General features: G+C 38.0%; 2 protein-coding genes across 3 annotated transcripts in view; one reads left to right on the top strand and one right to left on the bottom strand.

Moving 5' to 3' along the window:
- The window catches only part of LOC136239730 (tyrosine-protein phosphatase non-receptor type 23-like), a 24,637-nt gene extending 23,304 nt beyond the window's left edge, over window positions 1-1,333 (bottom strand). For both annotated transcript variants that reach the window (XM_066030445.1, XM_066030446.1), the window contains exons 1-2: window positions 1,198-1,333; window positions 1,072-1,146 (exon numbers count right to left, since the gene is read on the bottom strand). In XM_066030445.1, the coding sequence (XP_065886517.1) occupies window positions 1,072-1,146; window positions 1,198-1,290 (168 nt within the window). In that variant the 5' untranslated portion in view covers window positions 1,291-1,333. The remainder of the gene's footprint in view (window positions 1-1,071; window positions 1,147-1,197) is intronic.
- On the top strand, window positions 1,285-20,985 carry LOC136239740 (prohibitin 1-like). Its single transcript, XM_066030466.1, has 6 exons — window positions 1,285-1,426; window positions 1,476-1,637; window positions 5,014-5,156; window positions 20,393-20,509; window positions 20,560-20,655; window positions 20,706-20,985. Exons 1-6 carry the CDS (start codon window positions 1,342-1,344, stop codon window positions 20,922-20,924), a joined length of 822 nt encoding a protein of 273 aa, XP_065886538.1. The 5' UTR covers window positions 1,285-1,341; the 3' UTR covers window positions 20,925-20,985.

The following is a 20,985-nucleotide window of genomic DNA, read 5'->3' as shown; positions in this document are numbered from 1 at the left end:
TTTCCCACCAAGCTATACTGTAATGTCATCATTCACCTCATTTCACTACTTTCCCCTACTTCACTTTTAAATTACACAATTTTTCAATATATACTAATTAATCGACTATAACTCAGGACTGACATGAAGACTGGTTGTACTGGACTGGCTCAATATGAAGAGGCAAATCCATATAAGCAAGAGTAAATAATAGAGAACATTTACTCTTGATATAAGGTATACTACTTTCTTCCATGTGTACTAAGACTTCAACAAAACACAGAAACGACAGTACATATTGTAAACTATAAGTATTCATAACTCACACGTGTTCTTTAAAAAAAGCTTCTTGTCAAAAATTGACGTTTATCAACACCACAAAACTATTTGCATGTACGTGTGTGCATGGAATATCAACATCAGTAAGTCACATCAATATAACTATTCATGGTGAACATGTAGATGCACTTTGATCCTTGTACTTATCAAGGACACCACTCCTACTGCAAGTCAAGCCAATTCTACTGCAAGTCAAGGTCGAAGATCCTTTGTGACAGTGCCTAGCACAGTGCAGGCTATTTAGTCCTCGTACATGTATTACCACTGTTTAGCGTAGGCCAAAAGAATACATCAAAGCTGAGGTGAACATATAAGTTAGTTAGAAGCAAATTTTAAAGTCAAATGGTCTAATGCACCTATCAATGTTAAGCCCCACCCACCCCAGCACGGGGAGGGTGGGGGATATAGTGGGGATTTGACCTGCTAGAAAGTCAAATTCCTCATCCTGGGAATAAATCGCTTCCACCATATAGCATGAGGATAAGAAGGGATTTGACATGGAGCTGTGGTTTTATCACGTCAGAGCTTGATCATATTCCCTACCCTAAGACACATTTTAAAGTCCAAATCCCTTCCTAAAGCCTGTCCTTAGGGGTGGGGCCTAACATTGATAGGTGCATAACAAACTGATTATGGTCATAACATCTTGTTTGCTAGTCTGAAACCATTCAGTGGCATGTCACGCCTCCCTTGTGTACCTAACTCTCCTTTCACTGTGTAAGTTACATACCAATACACATTTACACATTTTACCTGTCTCAGACGATCCATTTGTTTTATTTCAGCGTCGAACGAATCCGGGTCCTCCCCGTAACATCCGCTGATTAACTGTACATCAACTCACTCATTTCTCGCACACGTGATACGACATACACTTACTGGCTTTAATCCAACAAAACTTGCATCAACTGTTTCCTTCACTGGTAGACTGATCATGGGAAGATTGACCGGCTCAAAATCTACTCCTGCCATTTTGCCTATACGGTGGGCATTAATTGAAGAATACTCACGTGAGAGGTCACGATGCAGAGATTGTTGAGCGGAGTTGGCGTGTTGGGAGTTGGACTAGCTACAGTTGGTGCTGCTATCAACTCCACACTATATAACGGTACACTGAGATTGTGCATTAGCTATTTGGTGATTATATTCCCGTTTAGTTGATGGAGGTGAACGGGCAGTTTTGTTCGACAGATTTAGAGGAGTATTGCCTACAGTTAGCGGAGAAGGGACACATTTCTTAATCCCGTGGGTGCAGTTGCCCATAATATATAGCGTCAGGAGTACCCCTCGGTCCATTCCGGTTACTACTGGTAGTAAAGGTTAGTAATCTCCCGTATAGTGTCCGTATTATCTGAACACTGGCCAGCAAAGTACTGCACCTCACAAAGCATTAAGTGAAGGAAATTGCTGTTTAAATGGCTTAATTGTCATCTTGTACCATAGTCTCACATGGCCATTCTCTTGGAGTGCTAGTACCTGGCTTTCTTCATGAAGTTGGTGATCCAAAATCCTACCACAAATAATTGTTTTGAATAAGACTATCAGGACTCAACTAACGTCACTGACATGAATACACTGTAAAGGTATTGATGATTGTACTGGTGTGAATTCTTTCAACTTGGATACCCTAATAAAGCAGTCAGTTTAATGCTTTTCTAAACTGCCACTTAATTTTGCTGCAGGAGCAGTTACAAAGTTCATAGACAAGAGAGGTTGCCTACACCTGAAGATATACTAGTGGACATTTAATACCTAATTTAAATCTGTGCACATGGCATCTTGAAGGTCCACTGAAATGGTAAAATACACTTTGGTAATTATCAATCCTTGCTACTAGGGGGAAAGGAGATTTGGCGGAAGCAGCAGAATTGTGGTTTACAGATTGTATACACCCACTATTAGTTAGCTGCTCACTGTTACATATATAAATACAGCTACATAGAACTCACCACAATTGAAGTGCATGGTCTTTTTATCACTGATTTTCTGTGCTTAACATCATCTGTGACAATCATTTCTTATAGTGTAGTCTTATCTTGAGCCTCATCGACGAGCATCAACATACCGTATTTTGAAGCACATGTTACTAGAAGTGCCTTGTAGGTACTCAAGGGGGGCGCTAATAATTGAAAATCTGTAAATGCCACCCTGAGAAACGAGACTAAGCCTGACCATTCAACATATATTGTTCTGCAATTCAAAACATGGTAATCAGTCACATATTACTAAGTTACAGAGCATTCTAGAATACTCTTATCACGTGTTTGGTACCTAGCTATAAGGCGCTTCTAGTAACATGCGTTTCAAAATATGGTGTGTTAATTGGAAGGTGATGATTGATGAAGCTTGAGATAATACTACAGTCCCTAAGAATTGATTGCCACACATGATGGTACAAGAAGACAGAAAATCGGCGCTACAAAGGTCATGTGCTTCAATCATGGTGAGTTCTATGTAGCTGTACAGTATATTTGTATATGTGACAGTGAGTAGCTAACTGGTAGTGGGTGTTCTAAGGGTGTCCATAATCTTTAAACCATAATTCTGCTGTTTCCGCCATTCCATTAAATTTCCTTTCCCCAACTAGTGGGATATGTTACATGTGATTTCTGTTTTGTTTAGTAGATATAATACACTTTAGTGTATTGTTATTATATTACATCATAACGCATCAGACAAAGAAAGTTTAGTATGCGTGAGGTGCCATAAAGCAACAGAAGTGTCCATGTACAGCTAGATTCAATTTAATTTCATGTCATATTTACCATGACAACTTGAAACACTTGTACTGCAGTCAGATACAAGCCTACGGAAGATATTTAGTGAATCTACGCTGGTCTTAGCTCGTTAAAGAGATTGTAAATCAACAGTACAGTGGTCGAAGCAAGTATAAGTTTATTTTCTTAGGATGTTTTGAATACGTGTAAGGGTCCAATGGAGGTAGAGAAACATAAGGAAAAACAATTGTGATGACGCCACTGGCAATATATGCACAAGATATTATATCCCTGCCAGGTGGAGAAGCAACTTAGTAATGTGTAACAGTGATATCAATGTTTGTTTCATGGTACTGCTAACCCGGCTTTTTAAAAATCAACTTCAGAGAAACATAGTGAAGTGTGAGCTTTGATAGTGCGAAGCACTACAGGCCAAGTTACAGGCAATAACTCTACTATTGTTTCAGCAGAACGTTCCAATAATCTTGGAACGCTACGAAGTTGAAAAGGAGAACTTGGTATTGCCACCTTTATCTGCACATTAGATTTTCACTGTTTATCTGCTTCTCCCATTGTAAAGTGTGTAATTAATAACAGCAAGTCTTGATAACAGTACTTCCGTTTCTTTATCTTACGTCACAAAATAATTAAAATATCTCAGTATAACAGCATAATTGAATTATTAAAAAGGTGTTTTTGTGCATTTCACCCTGTAAATGAGCCATACCATAGTTTAAAATCAGTTTTTCAGCATGGCACTTAACTGATTTACGTCATAGGGACTCTTATAGCACTTTTGGGGTAGGGCAGGCAAATTGCCAACATATTTGTCCATCTGTGTGTTGGTCCAGTGTGTTGTATTAGAGTAGGTAAAAGCTTCTTTCACCAGTATCCAGAATATCTACATCTTTGTTTTAAGCACATAGGTGTGCACTGACATGCAAAACTGTTTGTTCAGATTTACCTCATTACTGCTGTAGTAAATAGGAAGTTTGCATGATTGGACAAATACTACTGTGCATCTGAAAAATGATAATACTGGAACCATGCAAATACCGTAGTTTACACTGAGGAACTGTGTGTGACCTGGCACAACTGTTTCACTATAATCCCACTTACATCCTTTCACTCTAAAGAAGGATCATACATTACCTTAATGGTTAATTACACTGTAGGTGTTTTAAAGCTGGGTTTTTGTATGGCAAGAGGTATAAGTGTCACTGCAACATCAGAACTGAAAGTGCATAGCATAGGACAAGTTCTGAACCTTTGCTTGCCATGCAGTAACTATATAATTGCACATTGTGTTGGCTTAAATTATGCCCAAGTTCACAATTATTTCTCTTTGTTGTCAGTAAGGTAAACATCATGTAGAAACTGAAACTGTACCATGTGTTACACCACCTGTAATGTAGGTATATTGTGCTCACATGCAGTTTAACTAATTAGCCTTACATTATTAAAGCGCTATTGACATACACAGCAAATATAGGACACTAATGTTGCTATACTTGGTCCCAATATATTAATTATAGTTGTCCTGTATGTAAAGCAGGTACCAATGGCTTTTGTAGCACGTTGAAGTTACTGGTAGGGAAGATGCACTGAATAATTGAACTACATTCCTGCAAACAATAAACTTTAGAGTTTTGCATCATTAATTTCGGCACAATGGCATAAGGGAACCTCATGCAATGTGACATCACCATGTACCATACATAGCTACATGAGCAGTGCTGGTGTTTAATGCTTGGTCCTCTTCCTGGCATTAAAATGTTTAATGTTGAGATGGTCCTGCACGTAGGGCAGGTACCAATACTAGTATCATGATATGCACATATGTCACAATAGTGCTGCTCATTGTGTTTATTTGTACTTGTACAATTAAAGCACCTTGAATACCAAATATGGGGGTATAATGCTTCACAGATTTCATTGACAGTATCACATGTGTTAGGCGTAATGTTGTTTGTTGTAGATTTGCAGAATGTCAACATCACATTGCGTATCCTGTTCCGACCACATGAGCAGAAGTTACCATGGTTATATGCCAATATTGGTCAAGATTATGATGAGAAGATCCTTCCATCTATCACTACTGAAGTGTTGAAGGCTGTTGTGGTGAGTTATCAGTCAAATATTGGGTGGTGGCGGTGGTGACATGTCTGGGGGGGTGCAATGGAGCCTTATCTTTCCGCTGTACAGTAGTTAGGGCTCTCACGATTAATCGATCATCTCGATTAATCGATGAAAAATATAATCAATTTTTTATTTGCAATTGCATGTCATCAATAAAATTTCTAGCCTTTTTGCTCATTACTAGTGTTGCACCGATATGAGATTTTTGCCGATATTCTGATAACCGATATTAGGTAATATTTTCAAGCCAATAAACGTAGCCGATCCGATATAGCACAGCATGCCTATTTTGTAGCAATTTTTACTAGAAATTTGATTGTGAAGGACCAATTTAGCTTGTTTATAGCAGCAGTATTGCTACAACAACAGCTGACAGTACACTGAATCAGTAATAACAACACTGTAGTGCTGGAAAATGCAACTTGATGTATTTGTAAACATTGTTTGGTGCACATGAGCTAGTATTTCTAAATACATACATATATCTGTTCATTGTGGTGCCGATCTGATACTGGTATACAAAAAACACATCCGTTATATGGTTTTTCCGATAACCGATCCGATTATCGGTGCAACACTACTCATTACTACAAATAAATAGTCTCACTATTCCATCAAGCGCTAAGTTATATGAAACCACACAACCACACATGTAAGTACTGCTACTAGTGTTAAAATATTCTTACTCAGATCTTCTGAAAACATTAGCCGTTATATTTTAAGAATAAAGAACTGCATCACAGGAAAAATAAACTGATACTGTATAACGGGAATGATTCGTGCAAGAAAACATTTGTGAATTTCGTGATTTTAGATGCATTTGTGAATGTTTTCTTGCAAAATTTTTCTTACAATTAAACACTTTTTAAAAATTGATCAGTTGATGTAGTGTTAATGTAATGAGTGCATAAGCGGGTAGCTACTCGCCTTGCTAATCGCTAAACTGCTATATATGCTTGATGGTATTGCCTGTCCCAGTGAGGCGCAAGACCATTCGAACAGACGGATGCAAATTTTAATGACAGTGAAAAAAATCTGTGCTACTTATGCAAGAGAAATGGGGCAAGTGTAATTGCAGCCCAGCGATTCACTGTGCCAGAATGGTGTGTCTTAGCCTCGGTTTTAGTGCCGCCCCTAAGGCTAGGCATGCCTATCACCCGCGCTCATTGCCTACTTCTCCAGCGAAGCAGTGATCATGCATGGCTACTAGTTCACGTAGTATGCAACATGTCAGAGTCGAGACATACTACAGCGGATTTCACTTGCGTTTGAATCTTCGTATTCCGTATTGTACACATGCCTTCACTATCAAAGCCTGGCACGAGCACAATACGGACTACACAAAATTCGAACGCAAGAGAAATCCGTTGTATAGTCGAGCATTCCCTATGCCGTTGTAGGTGCATGCCCAATTATTAAATTACTTTATGCAATGAATCGTGAATGTGTTCTCGCGAATGAGAGATCATTCACAATTTTTTTCTTCCACGAATGATTCCCGTTATACGATATTCTCTGTATAGCAGCCATCTTAATAACTAATCAAAACACAGGGGACAAGGGAGCATGTATTAAAATATTTGTGGTAAAAGTTACATCACTTCGGGAAAGGAGATTTAGCAAAATTTAGGAAATGGCGGAATTGGCGGAAACAGCTAAATCGTTGTTTCCAGATTACAGACAGCCTAAGAGCACTATACATAAGTAGCGTGAACAATCAGTAACTGTTAGCTAGTGCTTAAGCACAACTTAGACTCTATTTAGACTATTTTGGGTGGGTAATAAATCTCATACATGTATACTCCACCCTGTTTTCTAATATACTCCATGCCTTCAGGCACAATATAACATGCTCAAAACTAGGTTTATCCAATCAGTATGCATTTTTCATGTGCAGTGATGTAACGAGGGCACTTATTTTGTGACGTGAGAAAATGCATAGTTGCCATGGCGCTAGTATTATCACAAGAAAACCAGCCACTTTTGCCGAGCCTACAACAGAAACAGCCGTGGATGAGATAAGTAATCTGAGTGTAACGTGAAATAGAGTAAAGCAGTTGTACGGGCACTTTGTTCGTGCGCTACAGCGTGGGCCTTCGGGTTTATAAATTTCATAGACTCCACATTGTGCCCGTATAACTATTATTTAGCTAGCTAGAACTCACCACAATTGAAGTGCAAGCTTTTGAATGCTGCTCAGCATCATAACCACAACATTAGGCATAATAATCCTTGAGCTGTTCTTAAACTGTAGCCTCATCGATCTGTCACCTTGCAGCACACCGCTTTTGAATCACATGTTACTAGAAACTCCTAGTCAAAGTTCATTATTACTAGTGTTGTGCGATGTAAAATATTTGTATATTGCCTATCACGATTTTTGCACGCTTAGCTTATCAAGATACAATAAATTATCATGATATGTAACACTTTCACACCTCAGATCAAAGGGGCCCCCGGGCTACATTTTGTATGTAGCTCAGCTAGCCGGGCTACATACGAAATGTAGCCGGGCTACAACTGGAAACTGATTATATAGACGTCGAGGCCGAAATCGATTGTGGGGATCGATTAATTCTCACGTGATAGGGTGCACGACTTGGATTTTGTCATGAAAACTACTCAGACGAAGAGCATTGTGTGAGTCCCTGGTAATAAATTACAAATGTAGCACTTACACATACAGTATAGTAGTACAACACAATGTAGCACCACCTAACCTACTTGAAGTCTCTATCAAAGAAAATAAGTTTTGCAGTACTGTCCTAAACATCATTTTCCAGCAAACTTTGTACACCATTATGTGTCATGATAATATCATGATACAAAATTTTCTATATGATATAGAAATTTATTACAATACACGATATTATCAATATATTGCACATCACTAATTATTACACATAACGGTCTGCTAGAATGTTGTTTGAACTTGCTAGAATGTTGTTTGAACTTGCTAGAATGTTGTTTGAACTTGCTAGAATGTTGTTTGAACTTGCTAGAATGTTGGAGATTATTGTTGACATCCACACCTACAAATTATGTAAAATTAGAATTTTTGGTTTACATTGAAATACCTTGTTTATGTGATTGCCCAGAAGGGGCAACTGTAGCCCTCTCACATAGATAATTATGGAAAATCACAAATTTCAGAATGTCATATCTTATGACATATATGTGCTATCCTTTCAAAATTTGGAGAAGCTACTTTAGATGTTACCACCTAAAATTAATGGGAAATTCAGGTTGTTAGGGGCAACAGTTATTATTATGCGCTATAAAGCCTTATTATGGAATTTGTCTATTGTGTGTGACAACTTTACATGGTGGTGGTACTGAGTTTTGAGCTTTACGAGGAAATGTACAATGAACGAACCAGCCCAAAGAGTGCATGGTAAGACAAAGAAGGGACCCAAGGTGCCATAGAAGAAGCCAAGGAAGGCGACTGGCAGTGACACATGGCAGTGGTGAAGTTGGCTGAGTCTTCCTCAAGATCCTGCTCTTCTTCAATGGTGGTGAACTTGGCTCTACCTTGACTTCAATTAGTACGGCTGGAGCGTCCATTGTTACAGGTTGAATCGTGCATATCAATTACATTGCCATTTGCACATAATGTAAGGCAATTTATTTCAAACGCTGTTATGTAATTTGGATTGTCATGGAACTCAGTTTCCTGCTCCTTCGCCGCCTTTGGCGGCTCATAAGTTCCTGCTATAACAGCTATTGAGTCTTCACGCTACTGTAATCTGGAAATGGTGATTTAGCTGTTTCTGCTGTTTCTGCCATTCCACTAAATATCCTTTCCCCATCACTTCTGTATTCAAATGATTAGATTTTAAAGTACTTTGTGTGGGCGAGATCAAAGCAAAAGTGTGCTATATTTTCCATTGTACTCGCCGCGATGCTTTAACTAGTATATGCATCATGCAGTAGGATATTGGTACAACTGAAAAATCCTTATTAGTACACCTCTAGTTGGTTTAACATTTGTGAACAACATCCATGACAGATCCTGAGCTCTTAAACATGCCATATTACAGCATTTTAGTGCTGATAACAATTGCTAATGTTGCCAGCTCAACTACTAATTATAGGTACTTCAACTCTCCTTTTACCACCACTATAATGTTATTCTGGGTGGTGTGTAGACTGCCACTACTATACTGTGTACAGTATTGATCAAGTGTAGTTGATACTACTATACTGTGTACAGTATTGATCAAGTGTAGTTGATACTACTATACTGTGTACGGTATTGATCAAGTGTAGCTGATACTACTATACTGTGTACAGTATTGATCAAGTGTAGCTGATACTACTATACTGTGTACGGTATTGATCAAGTGTAGCTGATACTACTATACTGTGTACAATATTGATCAAGTGTAGTTGATACTACTATACTGTGTACAGTATTGATCAAGTGTAGCTGATACTACTATACTGTGTACGGTATTGATCAAGTGTAGCTGATACTACTATACTGTGTACAGTATTGATCAAGTGTAGCTGATACTACTATACTGTGTACAGTATTGATCAAGTGTAGCTGATACTACTATACTGTGTACAGTATTGATCAAGTGTAGTTGATACTACTATACTGTGTACAGTATTGATCAAGTGTAGCTGATACTACTATACTGTGTACAGTATTGATCAAGTGTAGCTGATACTACTATACTGTGTACAATATTGATCAAGTGTAGCTGATACTACTATACTGTGTACAATATTGATCAAGTGTAGCTGATACTACTATACTGTGTACGGTATTGATCAAGTGTAGCTGATACTACTATACTGTGTACAGTATTGATCAAGTGTAGCTGATACTACTATACTGTGTACAGTATTGATCAAGTGTAGCTGATACTACTATACTGTGTACAGTATTGATCAAGTGTAGCTGATACTACTATACTGTGTACAGTATTGATCAAGTGTAGCTGATACTACTATCTAATCCAAAACAGCCAAGCTGTAAAAAAAGTGTGCGGCCCTCAGAAAGGCTATGGTGAAAAAAGATGTGAAATCCAAGGTGGCGGCCAAGAAATGGCTGTGATGGTAAGTTAATGGTAAAAATTTTAATAACGACAATTCAGGTGAATTTTTGTGCCGCTTCACAAAATTTACCTAAATTGTCATTATTAAAATTTTTTCCATTAACCTACCATCACAGCCATTTCTTGGCCGCCACCTTGGATTTCACATCTTTTTTCACCATAGCCTTTCTGAGGGCCGCACACTTTTTTTACAGCTTGGCTGTTTTGGATTTGATTTCATTTCTTTTTGTATTTGTATACCAGCTTTGGGACTTTTTTAACCTACGTTTTTTTCTTTACTACAGGAAGAAGAAAAGATGAAGTAGATGTACTTTAAATATTTTATCAGAAAATGTACAAATTATATATACTGTATAATACATATTTGACCGCATTTGCGAAAAGGGGTCTTCCACACACATCCAATTTGCCAACTTTGACAATTGATAACTTCGGATTGGAAAGAGCTATTGCCTTGATATTTGGGCAGTGGTGAGCACCACTATAGCTGAATACATGGTGAAATTTTCAGGTTAATATGTTACTTGAACACTGAGTTATGGTCTCCAACGTTTACGGAATTGGATGTGTGTGGAAGACCCCTTTTCGCAAATCCGGTCACATATATTGATTACAGAAATCTCCATGGTGGTTTCTTTGTAGCTGAACTCTCTACAAGGTAATTTCTTCTAGCTGATCTCTCTACAGGGAGATTTGTTCGTAGTTGAATTCTGTACAGGTGATTTGTTTGCAGCTGAGCTCTTTACAAAATGGATTCTTTGTAGCTGAACTTTCTCCAAGGTAACTTCTTCTAACTGATCTTTCTACAGGGTGATTTGTTTGTAACTGAACTATCTACAAGGTAATTTCTTCTTGCTGATCTCTCTACAGGGTGATTTGTTTGTAGCTGAATTCTGTACAAGTGATTTGTTTGCAGCTGAGCTCTTTACAGAATGGTTTCTTTGTAGCTGAACTCTCTACAGGGTGATTTGTTTGTAGCTGAAATCCCTACAAGGTAACTTCTTCTAGCTGATCTCTCTACAGGGTGATTTGTTTGTAGCTGAACTCTCTACAGGTGGTTTCTTTGTAGCTGAACTCTCTACAATGTGATTTCTTCTAGCTGAACTCTCTACAAGGTGACTTGTTTCTAGCTGATCTCTCTACAGGGTGACTTGTTTGTAGCTGAACTCTCTACAGGTGATTTGTTTGTAGCTGAACTCTCTACATGGTGGTTTCGTTGTAGCTGAACTCTCTACAAGGTAACTTATTCTAGCTGATCTTTTTACACTGCATATTTGTTTGTAGCTGAGTTCTCTACAGGGTGATTTGTTTGCAGCTGAACTCTCTACATGGAAGTTTCATTGTAGCTGAACTCTCTACAATGTGACTTCTTCTAGCTGAACTCTCTACAGGGTGACTTGTTTCTAGCTGAACTCTCTACAGGTGATTTGTTTGCAGCTGAACTCTCTACATGGTGGTTTCTTTGTAGCTGAACTCTCTACAAGGTAACTTCTTCTAGCCAATCTTTCTACAAGGTGATTGAGTTTTTTGCAGCTGAACTCTTTACATGGTGGTTGCTTTGTAGCTGAACTCTCTAAAAGGTGACTTCTTCTAGCTGAACTCTCTACAGGATGATTTGTTTGCAGCTGAACTCTCTACGTGGTAGTTACTTTGTAGCTGAACTCTCTACAATGTGACTTCTTCTAGCTGAACTCTCTACAGGGTGACTTGTTTTTAGCTGATCTCTCTACAGGGTGACTTGTTTCTAGCTGAACTCTCTACAGGTGATTTGTTTGCAGCTGAACTCTCTACATGGTGGTTTCTTTGTAGCTGAACTCTCTACAAGGTAACTTCTTCTAGCTGATCTTTCTACAGGGTGATTTGTTTGTAGCTGAATTCTCTACAGGGTGATTTATTTGCAGCTTAACTCTCTACAAGGTGACTTCTTCTAGCTGAACTCTCAATAGAGTGATTGATTTTTTTTGCAGCTGAACTCTCTACATGGTGGTTTCTTTGTAACTGAACTCTCTACAGGGTGATTTGTTTATAGCTGAATTCTCTACAGGGTGATTTATTTGCAGCTTAACTCTCTACAAGGTGACTTCTTCTAGCTGAACTCTCAATAGAGTGATTGATTTTTTTTGCAGCTGAACTCTCTACATGATGGTTTCTTTGTAGCTGAACTCTCTACAAGGTAACTTCTTCTAGCTGATCTCTCTACAGGACAATTTGTTTGTACCTGAACTCTCACATGATTGCTTCTTTGAAGCTGAACTCTCTACACGGTGATTTCTTCTAGCTGATCTTTCTACAGGGTGATTTGTTTGTAGCAGAACTCTCTACAAGGAAACTTCTTCTAGCTGATCTCTCTACAGGGAGATTTGTTTGTAGCTGAACTCTCTATACATGATTTGTTTGCGGCTGAATTCTCCACATGATGGTTTCTTTGTAGCTGAACTCTCTACAAGGTAACTTATTCTAGCTGATCTCTTTACAGGGTGAATTGTTTGTAGCTGAACGATCTACAAGGTAACTTCTTCTAACTGATCTCTCTACAGGGTGATTTGTCTGTAGCTGAACTCTCTACAAGGAAACCTCTTTTAACTGAGCTCTGTACAGGGTGAATTGTTTGTAGCTGAACTATCTACAAGGTAACTTCTTCTAGCTGATCTCTCTACAGGATGATTTGTTTGTAGCTGAACTATCTACAAGGTAACTTCTTCTAGCTGATCTCTCTACAGGGTGATTTGTTTGTAGCTGAATTCTGTATAGGTGATTTGTTTGCAGCTGAGCTCTTTACAGAATGGTTTCTTTGTAGCTGAACTCTGTACAAGGTAACTTCTTCTAGCTGATGTATCTACAGGGTCACTAGTTTGTAGCTGAATTCTCTACATGGTGGTTTCTTTGTAACTGAACTATCTATAAGGTGACATCTTCTAGCTGATCTTTCAACAGGGTGATTTGTTTGTAACTGAACTCTCTACAAGAAAACTTCTTCTAACTGATGTCTGAACAGGGTGAATTGTTTGTAGCTGAACTCTCTACAGGGTGATTTGTTTGTAGCTGATCTCTACTTATTTCTAACTGATCTCTTGAATTCTGTTCAGGGTGACTACTCTATTAGGATGACTGCTCTATTAGAGTATCTCGATCTCGCACTTGCTACACCAAGTTGGATTTCGTGTTATAACTCCGTGGCTTTAAGTCTGATTTTTCTACACCATTGAAGAGCCTTTCTAAGATGATAACTCCATCAGTACAGCGATTTTCAAAGCATTACCCCAAGTGGTTTATCTGGTAGGCGTGGCAAGCATAATAATAATAATAATAATAATAAATTTTTGCTAATCTCGATTGTGTAATTGTTACACACTGTTGATTGTTTCGCTGTATCTTCCTGGTTTTTAGCTCGATTTCTTTCAAACCACAAAAGGTTTGAGGTTCAATAGTTAACCTATTCACCCACCGATTTTCAGCTTCTTCCCATTCACGGTTTACCCTGTAGGCGTGACAACATATTGGTGTTATTTTTCGTGCATAATCGCTCATAACTGTTTGCCTGTTTATGGTATTCCAGCCAAAGTTGGTACAGAGATGCGCCTTTATACCCCCCTTCTGTGTGCCAAATTTCAAGGCAATTGGATAACGCGTTCGCGTTTTATAGCAGTTTTTGTAAGTGTGCGAAAAGAGGAAGAAAAATAAGAAGAAAAAAAACACGAAGAAACTAAGCCAATTTTTGAAGTCGCATATCTCAGGAATGCCTGAAGTGATTTCGCTCAAATTTGGAATGTGGAGTACTGAAGTTGGAGGGAATGTACACAGCAAAATTTGTCTTGTTTCATCAAGGCAGCACAGAGCTACGGAGGTGCGAAAATTGCGTTTTCTTTCTTCCTGTCAATATACTCACGGGGTTGCGCGCCGGCTTCTTGGGCCGCACGGCACACTACCGTGTGTCTTGATACTGTGTACAGTATTGATCAAGTGTAGCTGATACTACTATACTGTGTACAGTATTGATCAAGTGTAGCTGATACTACTATACTGTGTACAGTATTGATCAAGTGTAGCTGTAGATACTATGACATGTTGATACCATGTGCTCACTAGCTGTGGCTATGATTTCTAATCTAACTAATTTAAAAGTAAGGTACATATTTATAACTAATGAACTCACGTATACCACATCAAAAGGAAAGTGATACCAGGCAACCATTACAATCCTTATGACAATTTCTTTTTGATGTAGTGCCACTGCAGATTTGACCTTTGGTGTACATATTTTAACAACTTAAAATAATGTCCCAAGGAAATAAATACAGAAATGGTAAATTTTCAATGTAAAAAGGTCAAAAAGATGTTGACCTAAGAAACAACTTGACTTTTATTTGTAGTGAATAGCTCATTCCACTCCGAAGTTATGGTCATTTTATTAGCTACAAAATTCTTAGAATTCATTTACCCTTGGGGTATAAATTACCAATGAACAGGTAACCTTGTGTAATTTCATGGTGGTCACAACTTTGAAATGAAATCACCTGTTGACTTCAAGTTGTTACTTTAAGCCGGACCATAAAGTTGAAACAATGTTTTCACCATGTAAAATAATGTCTCAGGGAGAAAAAGGCAAAAGGGATGAATTTTCAATGCAAGATGGCTGTAAAGGTCACCAAAGATCAAATCTGTGATGGCACTATAAAAAAAAAACAAATGTCAAGGAATGCAATTTGTGTGGAAAATTTCAGATGACGCATTTTTCGCACCATGCTGCTGTACTAATTAATGTAAAAGTTGATTGCAATGATGGCGAGTTGTCACAAGTTGTTGTATTTATGGCACAACAGCAGTATTGAGACCATTCATGTACGGACCACACCCACATTACAAATAATGCAAATTAACCATTCTACAAAGAAGCTTACCCATCTAGGTATCTGGTAAAGTGTTTCTACAGTTTAACAAAATGTGCATAAAGACTAGAAAACAGATGGGCACTAAACAGAATTTTCCGTGTTAATGACAAACGTAGCTACAATGTTAAATGGTACCTTGCTTTAGGCCTGGCTTTAGATGTGCTGATAAAAGGAATGGATTGGTCAAACTCGTGTTGGCTTGAGTGATTTCGCCTACTGCAGGCTATTATTACACCTGTTCTTTACACTGCTGTGATATCATGGCACACATGCAATGATAGAAACTGGTCAGTGAGATGATTACCTTCACTAGAGTTTGTCTTCAGGAAACAGCGACTCAGAGGTGCTAGCGTTGAGCTCTTCAATGAAAATATGTTCTGTCTTCCACACTCATGTTAAGATTGTGACATCTGATCAATCCCACAATAACTCCACCTATGTGCCTGTATATATGCTTTCTAAGTTGGTTAGCTCTTGGATCTTCGTGCTTTAAAACCCCAGCTTTGCCTTGGTTTTTAAATCCACAAAAATCCTTGTACTAGGTCTCTAACCAACACTTAATAACCTACACTAACCAACACTTAATAACCAACACTAACCTACACTAACCAACACTTAATAACCAACACTTAAGGTTACGGGTTACCCAGTAAATAATTTTGTAGGCGCTTTGCTTATAGTTCTGTTTTAACCGTTTTGCATGGAAGAACACACTAAATTAAGATGGTATATTAACGTACAAGTAATACCTAAAGCGGCGATACACTCACAAGGGATGCGCTTGTACAGAAATACAGGCACTAAACAGCGAAACTGTTGAGTTGCTATTCATCAAAAACCAGGTTTCATGGGAAGCCAGACCATGATATTCAGCATTAATAAGCTATTACTTAGTGATTTCTAGGTCCTCACGAACGAATTGAGTTGTTATCCGATTGTAACAGCACTGTAGTGCACTCGCGGAACTAATCTCCATTATCCTTGAAAGATACGACAACTAACCAGCTTCTAGTCAGTTTTCCCACAAAGTCTCCACGACAGGACCTAGATAATATAACCACCCATTGACACTGCCATAAAAAATTAGTGCTAATTGGCTGACAGCTGCTATTTTTGATGAATAATAACCACATTAAGCAGTAGCGCTAAACGCTGGTTCAACCACATTGCGGGGACTTAATTTTACGCTTGACTACCTTCCACAGTAAATTATTAACACTCACTTTGTATGATTCCTCCGCTATTATCACGTGGCTATACAATGCTGTAAAGTTAACAACCTTCTCACTAACACCTGCTCGAGTTTCGTGCCAATATTGCACCAACCGTTATCGCGCATCGAAAAATAATAACCTATTATTAAGCGCCTAACCCGTAACCTTAATAACCTACACTAACCTACACTAACCAACATTTAATAACCAACACTTAATAACCTACACTAACCTACACTAACCAAAATTTAATAACCAACACTTAATAACCAACACTAACCTACACTAACCAACACTTAATAACCTACACTAACCTACACTAACCAACATTTAATAACCAACACTTAATAACCAACACTAACCTACACTAACCAACACTTAATAACCAACACTAACCTACACTAACCAACACTAACCTACACTAACCAACACTTAATAACCAACACTAACCTACACTAACCAACACTAACCTACACTAACCAACACTTAATAACCAACACTAACCAACACTAACCTACACTAACCAACACTTAATAACCAACACTAACCAACACTTAATAACCTACACTAACCTACACTAACCAACACTTAATAACCTACACTAACCTACACTTAATAACCAACACTTAATAACCTACACTAACCTACACTTAATAACCAACACTTAATAACCTACACTAACCAACACTTAATAACCTACACTAACCAACACTAACCTACACATAATACTTGTTTGTTTCCTTTTTGTAACATTATTATTACAGATGAGCACACACTGCATTAGAATGGAAAGATGGCACCAGATTTATTGTTTTTTCTTGAACGCGTGCCCCAAGTATCAATTACTGAAAGAGAGAAGTGGTCGTTATGCTTCATTATCAGCTATGTTCAGCCTGTTTACAAATGTGACCTAATTTTAGAAAACCGTTGATCTACACACAATAGTACTTTTGTAATAAAATACATTCAAAAACAATGGATAAAAACACAAGCTTCAGAAAAAAATTTATGCAAGTTTTTATTGCCATGCTGGTTGGTGAATTGACACTCCAGTGGATAAATCCTGGGCATCATCGTGTTTCCCTATTCATAGGGAGTTCAAAAATCCTTGTTTCATCTTCATATACAGGTGGGTTTTTGAGCTACGGACGTTTGTTTACGTTGCGGTGATGAAAGAATTTATGACGATTTTTCTTCAATGAATTCGCCTTCCTTCCAGATCACAGAAGAATATCTTTGGCCAAAACTATACCTTGGTGGATTCACAAATTCATGGCAAATACAATGAGCAAAGATTCAACTCTGTACACCTTTGTGTCAGTAAGTTATGATGGTTTATGTAAGCGCCTGTAGATTATTTTCTCAATGTCTTCTGTACATATTGATTTATTTGCTCGTCTGGTTGTCTAGAGCTGTATTTCCCACACTGCTCAGCTTATGAAGCTGAAACTTAGCCAATCCATTCCTCTGTCCCTGTAGACAACAAAGAACCAATAAAATAAATTGTGATAAATGTGCATATATCAACGGTTTTCTAAAATTAGGTCACAAATGAAGAAACACTAGGAGAAGGACAATCAATCACAACAGACTACCTGTATTCACACAGCCCCCACAGGTCCCTCTAGTGGGATAGCATTTAATAATAAATCTTGGATGATTCCGTCAAATGTAGGGAAACCACTATGCCAAATTGACACCTTGCACTGTCAGCATAGATAAACGGGACACAAAGGAGGACGCAGATATGTCCATGATGCATGTACTGCAGTATGCCAAACGATACCAGTAGGGCTAAAGTGATGTCGAACAATGGAAGTCCATAGCCTTAGCTGTACACGTCTGATTAAGGCATCAGTCAGGCAGTCAGTCAGGCAGTCAGTCAGGCAGTCAGTCAGCAGAAAATTCCACTAAAATTTTTTTTACAATTGTAGCAACTTTTAGAAGTGTTTAAGGTCAAATTGATGGCACTTTTGGGCTTAGTTATACCTAAATGAGTGAAAGCTCGGTTACATATGTTTTATGAAATGTTTAACTATCTTGCAGAAATTCCATACTATTGATATACTTTACGATCATTAATAACATCAACAAGATGCCTCCGCTGCTGCAAACTGATTCAGCTGTCCTGTAGAAAAACCCTTTCAAATATTCCTTCATCCCAAACACAATTTCCATGTGGAACAAATTACCCAGCACTGTGATTGACTGCAGCTCATTAGATAATTTAAAGTATAATTTAGATAATTACTTGCACAGTAATTGTATAATCATGTTGTATTGTACATCTGTGTATAACCTTTGCTGAGCAAAGTTTCACAGTAATGGTAAATAAATAAATAACCAATTCTGCCAAGATGTCATGAAGGCATTGTGAGGCTGGTTTTAGGGTGATGTTTTTGACCAAAGGCCCAGACCTTGATGATCCCTAATATGGTATGATAAGCATGAATATTGGCTTACTTCTGGGGTAATGGTAAAACCAGGAACGGAGAAATAGGAAACGGGAAATGAAAAATGGGTGGAAATGGAATTCCTTCGCTGTAGAACACTCTTCATTTGTAATTGAAGGGGTAGCAGAGCACAGATTTTCTCACGACTTTGGTGGCTGAAGTAGCAGTGACTGCTGTATTAGAGTGTTTTGCAACTCAATTGCTAAAAAAAATTATAAGATAAGCATACAATTGTACTAACAGAATGGCAATTGTATAACGTCTTGGTACAATATCAAATCTATCAATTAGATAAAGTCCAGAGGAGTGTGGTATTCATTATGAATGACTTTTCTCATGCTAGACCACCTATCCTGGCCAACTTTAGAATAAAAGAAGAAAATGTCTTAAACTGCTTATGCTCTTTAAATTGATTCACAGTCTCGTTAAAGTTTCATCAATTGCTCGTAACTATTCATTTAATCCACTAGTAACTACCAGTTCCACTTTACCCTGTATTCATCCTTCCCCACTATGCCCAGTGTCTCCCTTCCAACTTGACTGTATAAATAATATAATTATTGTTTTAGCTCACATGTGTATGTTGTAATTTTTAATTATCGTCACTACATTACTCTAACTCCCTTAACCTCATGTAATTGCAGTCACTCTCATCATTACTGATGCTATCAGCACCAATTAGAACTAAAACATATTTACATTCTTTCTTGCCTAAAATTATGGAATGATCTACCTCATTCATTAATGATGTTGATGATTTTATGCCTCTACTAATAGCTCGCACTCCCTGTATGATTATCTGTGTTTGTTTGTAAACTATTTTTCTGTTGGTGGATAGCTAATGCATAATCACCCTGGCAGTATCCTTGGTGGTATCTGTGGCTTAAGTTGAAGTGACTGCTCTATCACAGTATGATCAGAGTATTATTACAAGTTTAACGTCATTACAAGCCTCTGAGAATTTTTAATACACTGGTGGGCAGTGGTGGTATACATGCCAGCTTGGATATAAGCCTTAATGTCATAATAGTGGCTAGCTGACTATAATTATAATCTAGCCACTGATACTGCCAGGATGATCTACATTACTATGATCCATCATCAGAAATTTGACCCAAGACATTATACAATTGCAAATGTTATTGTTCTATTAGTACAGTTATAATATGCTTATGATTTTTTAGCAATTGAGTTGCAAAACACTCTAATACAGCAGTCACTTCTACTCAATAGTTTGGCCACCATAGTCGTGAGAAAATCTGTGCTCTGCTACCCCTTCAATTACAAATGAAGAGTGTTCTGCAGCGAAGGAATTCCATTTCCACCCATTTTTCATTTCCCGTTTCCTATTTCTCTGTTCCTGGTTTTACCATTACCCTTCCTGCTGTGGTTGCTAACTATTTGTGGTGAGAATAATTAAAAAAAAAACATAGATTATCTATTACTGAATTAGTCATTACTATCCTTGCTAGCAAACAGACTAGATTGCTATACAATACGTTCACCTAGTTGTCACTTTTGGTGCTTGTATAATTGAGATGTGATAACCGAGGATACAAGTGTATATTCTATTGTGATGTGTTGCTATGGTTACAGGCACAGTTTGATGCTAGTGAGCTGATCACTCAGAGAGAAGTAGTCTCTGAGAAGGTGCAGGAGTTGTTAATGGAACGAGGCAATTCATTTGGTCTCATATTGGATGACATTTCCATTGTAAGTTACTATAGCAACTGGTGACTTGTTAGATTTGTTTTGTTTGTTAGACTCATTTGACCTTCGGACGAGAGTTTACAGAAGCTGTAGAAATGAAACAAGTAGCCCAACAAGAGGCAGAAAGGGCTCGTTTCTTAGTGGAGAAGGTAACCTAGTGGTTTGTGTCAATAACAAGTATATCATACCGGCTTGACAGGCTGAACAAGTCAAACAAGCTAACATTATCAGGTCTGAGGGAGATTCTATTGCTGCAAAGATGTTAGCTGAAGCATTTGTGAAGGCCGGCGATGGGCTGATTGAATTACGAAGATTAGAAGCTGCTGAAGAGATTGCTACTGCTTTATCACAATCAAGAAATGTGGCTTATCTTCCCGGCTCTGGACAGAATTTGTTGTTAAGTATTCCACCAAACTAATTATGACTCAGTTTGTTGCAATGAATTGTTGACACAGCAATCATGGTGTTAATGGCCAAAA

This window comes from Dysidea avara, chromosome 12 (genome assembly GCF_963678975.1).
Source record: "Dysidea avara chromosome 12, odDysAvar1.4, whole genome shotgun sequence".
Lineage (NCBI taxonomy): Eukaryota > Metazoa > Porifera > Demospongiae > Dictyoceratida > Dysideidae > Dysidea > Dysidea avara.
The sequence above is the reverse complement of the archived record's forward strand: the minus strand, read 5'-3'. Positions and strand labels throughout refer to the sequence as shown.

Bases quoted from the DNA above. Each gene is read 5' to 3' on its own strand.
- LOC136239740 (XM_066030466.1), top strand. From the start codon at position 1,342: ATGCAGAGATTGTTGAGCGGAGTTGGCGTGTTGGGAGTTGGACTAGCT. The intron at 5,157-20,392 runs GTGAGTTATCAG...CTATGGTTACAG, and splicing joins AAGTGTTGAAGGCTGTTGTG to GCACAGTTTGATGCTAGTGA. The intron at 20,656-20,705 runs GTAACCTAGTGG...CCGGCTTGACAG, and splicing joins CTCGTTTCTTAGTGGAGAAG to GCTGAACAAGTCAAACAAGC.